Genomic DNA, 2,296 nt, shown 5'->3' on the forward strand with positions numbered 1-2,296 from the left:
ATGGCTTCGCCTTCTGCTACCCAAGAATTACCTGGAAACTGTGAAAAGTAGACCGTGGTGGGAAGCGTCGAGCCCCCGTTGTCGCGGCTTAACAGTAATATTTGAAGTGTTTCCCGTCGTTCTCTGCAGCTTCAGGAAATGAAAGATATACCGAGTTCGTAGAATGACGCATTACAGCGCGCATATCGGGAGCTACCTCTACTCCTACCACCTAGAGGCATGGGTGTACTAGAATCCTCGTTCAATCACTGACAACCGTGGTACAGCGGCGACTCAGAACTAAGAAGCCACTCATAACATCTCAAATTATAGAACCTACCGAATGTCAGTCTGTGGAAATCCAAGCAACTGATATATAAGATACACAATTCTTTCTTCATCTCTCAAACATTCTCAAGTTCTACATCTCACCAAGCTGCCTGCCGGACGTATACCAAAGCTACTACTGCTACACACACTTTCTACTACCGCACCTATCCAACTCACGACGACTATATCCACTACAATACCGCCTCACCAGCATTATGCACTTCACCGCGTGCCTCTCCGCTGTCACGACGGTCTTCATGATGAGCCTCCCTACTGTAAGTCTCACTCCATCCTTATATCCCTAACTTCTATCTCCCAGCTCCTTCCACCTTGTAAGTCCTCCTCACTCTTACCTTGCACCCACCTCTTAAACACTCGCAACTAATTCCATGCAGGCTCTAGCAAACGACCACAGACTGAGCCGCGACTGCAGCATGTACCACGACGGCGCAAAGCGCTGTTCGTATTACCGCGGTGAGGTACAGATCTGCGAGGGAGGTAACTGGAGGTTCTGGGAAGATTGCGAGGGCAGCTGGTATTGTGGTGATTATGATGAGTTGGGGATCAACGTCACGTGTATTCCTAATGAGTATTACTGGGGGGAGCATGGGTTGAAGCCTGTGGTGGAGCCTTATCAGTGATTCTCCTTTTGAACTGAAACCGTGAGAGGGGGCTGTGGACATTGCGCTATGCATGGGAAGGGTCGCGGACTGTGCACGGGTTGGGACTTGGGGACGTGGAGGGGCTTGAGATGGGCATAAATTGAGAAGGGGGGACATGTTTCCCGATATCGGAAGGTGGAAGGGTCGCTCGGTGACATTTGGATGGTGGACTCGATTGACTGATATCGCAAGTATGGTGGGCTTTTTTACCCTTAGTAGGGGGGCGAATATACGTATGCCATACGCTATACATCCAGTAAACGAGTGGATTAATGCCTCAGTACTATCGTCATTCCTACGCTTTTCCATTCGCATCTACGATGCGTCATATACTCATACAAGTATCATTATATGCGCGATTTTTTAACGACTTTTCAGTCTCATCGCCCCATACGCTAGATCAGATCTCGAACGAGGTCTATCCCAAGGACGAGTAATATATGTGATCATAACTCAGATCTCTGTGTGGAAGTAATCTTGAAGAGGGGACTCATGGTCATTGCGGATGCTTACCATATTACCTGCTAAATCGATTAGTCATTATTAACCTCTTTCCATGGTACAGCCACACTCTTTTAGCAACAAGCCATTTGTCACATAGTACCAAGCATGGCCTATGCCGGGGCAAGTAGTGGGCGTGTTCCTTTTTAGTCAGCTCAGTAGAATTACGCATACATCTCAAGCCATTCATGATCGCAGGCAAGCGAAAGCCTGCAATCTTATAGTCATCTCATTCGTGGGCGACAGCTGCGCTGCCTCATCGTGTTCGCCAAATTACTTCATACATATATTCACCCAACACATACAACACAATTACGCCCTCCATAACCCCTACTGTACACGTATACGAATGATTTCAATGTTGGACATACCGCATTCGTGAGAAAATCTTGCTGGGACACATGGTATCGCAACGACCCTTTCTTGACAAGCCACTCACAGCGTCTACAAGTCTCAACAATCCTGAAGAAACGAACTCTGAATACATCTACTCGTAAGTATTGTTGGAACATAATTGTAATGGATTGGAATCATGGAGAATTCGCCACGCTAGTGGATATGGCAAGCATCAGTAAGGGCACGGTAAGTACCAATAAGGGTGCGGTAAGTACCAGTGAGGGCAGGTAAGCACCGATAACAGTACATGAGATAGCAGCTTCTCACAAGTATAAATACCCGCTGTTTCGTCCTGATTCTCTTCATCTCCTCATCTCTTTAACTCTAAATCTCTTCAACTCTACATCTCTCATTGTTGTTTTCAAGCTACCGACTATACGTCAAGCAACCCCTTACCAATATATTCAAGTCTCTTCTCCTCCACGATC

At 46.9% G+C, this 2,296-nt stretch overlaps 1 protein-coding gene across 1 annotated transcript; it reads left to right on the forward strand.

Moving 5' to 3' along the window:
* Positions 1-524: 524 nt before the first annotated feature.
* On the forward strand, positions 525-787 carry AA0111_g11617 (hypothetical protein; the record flags this gene model as incomplete). Its single annotated transcript, XM_028645503.1, has 3 exons — positions 525-584; positions 629-641; positions 705-787. 3 exons carry the CDS (start codon positions 525-527, stop codon positions 785-787), a joined length of 156 nt encoding a protein of 51 aa, XP_028500783.1.
* Between the last annotated feature and the right edge of the window lie 1,509 nt (positions 788-2,296).

The sequence above is a fragment of the Alternaria arborescens genome, assembly GCF_004154835.1.
Source record: "Alternaria arborescens strain FERA 675 chromosome Unknown contig_54, whole genome shotgun sequence".
In the NCBI taxonomy this organism is placed as follows: domain Eukaryota; kingdom Fungi; phylum Ascomycota; class Dothideomycetes; order Pleosporales; family Pleosporaceae; genus Alternaria; species Alternaria arborescens.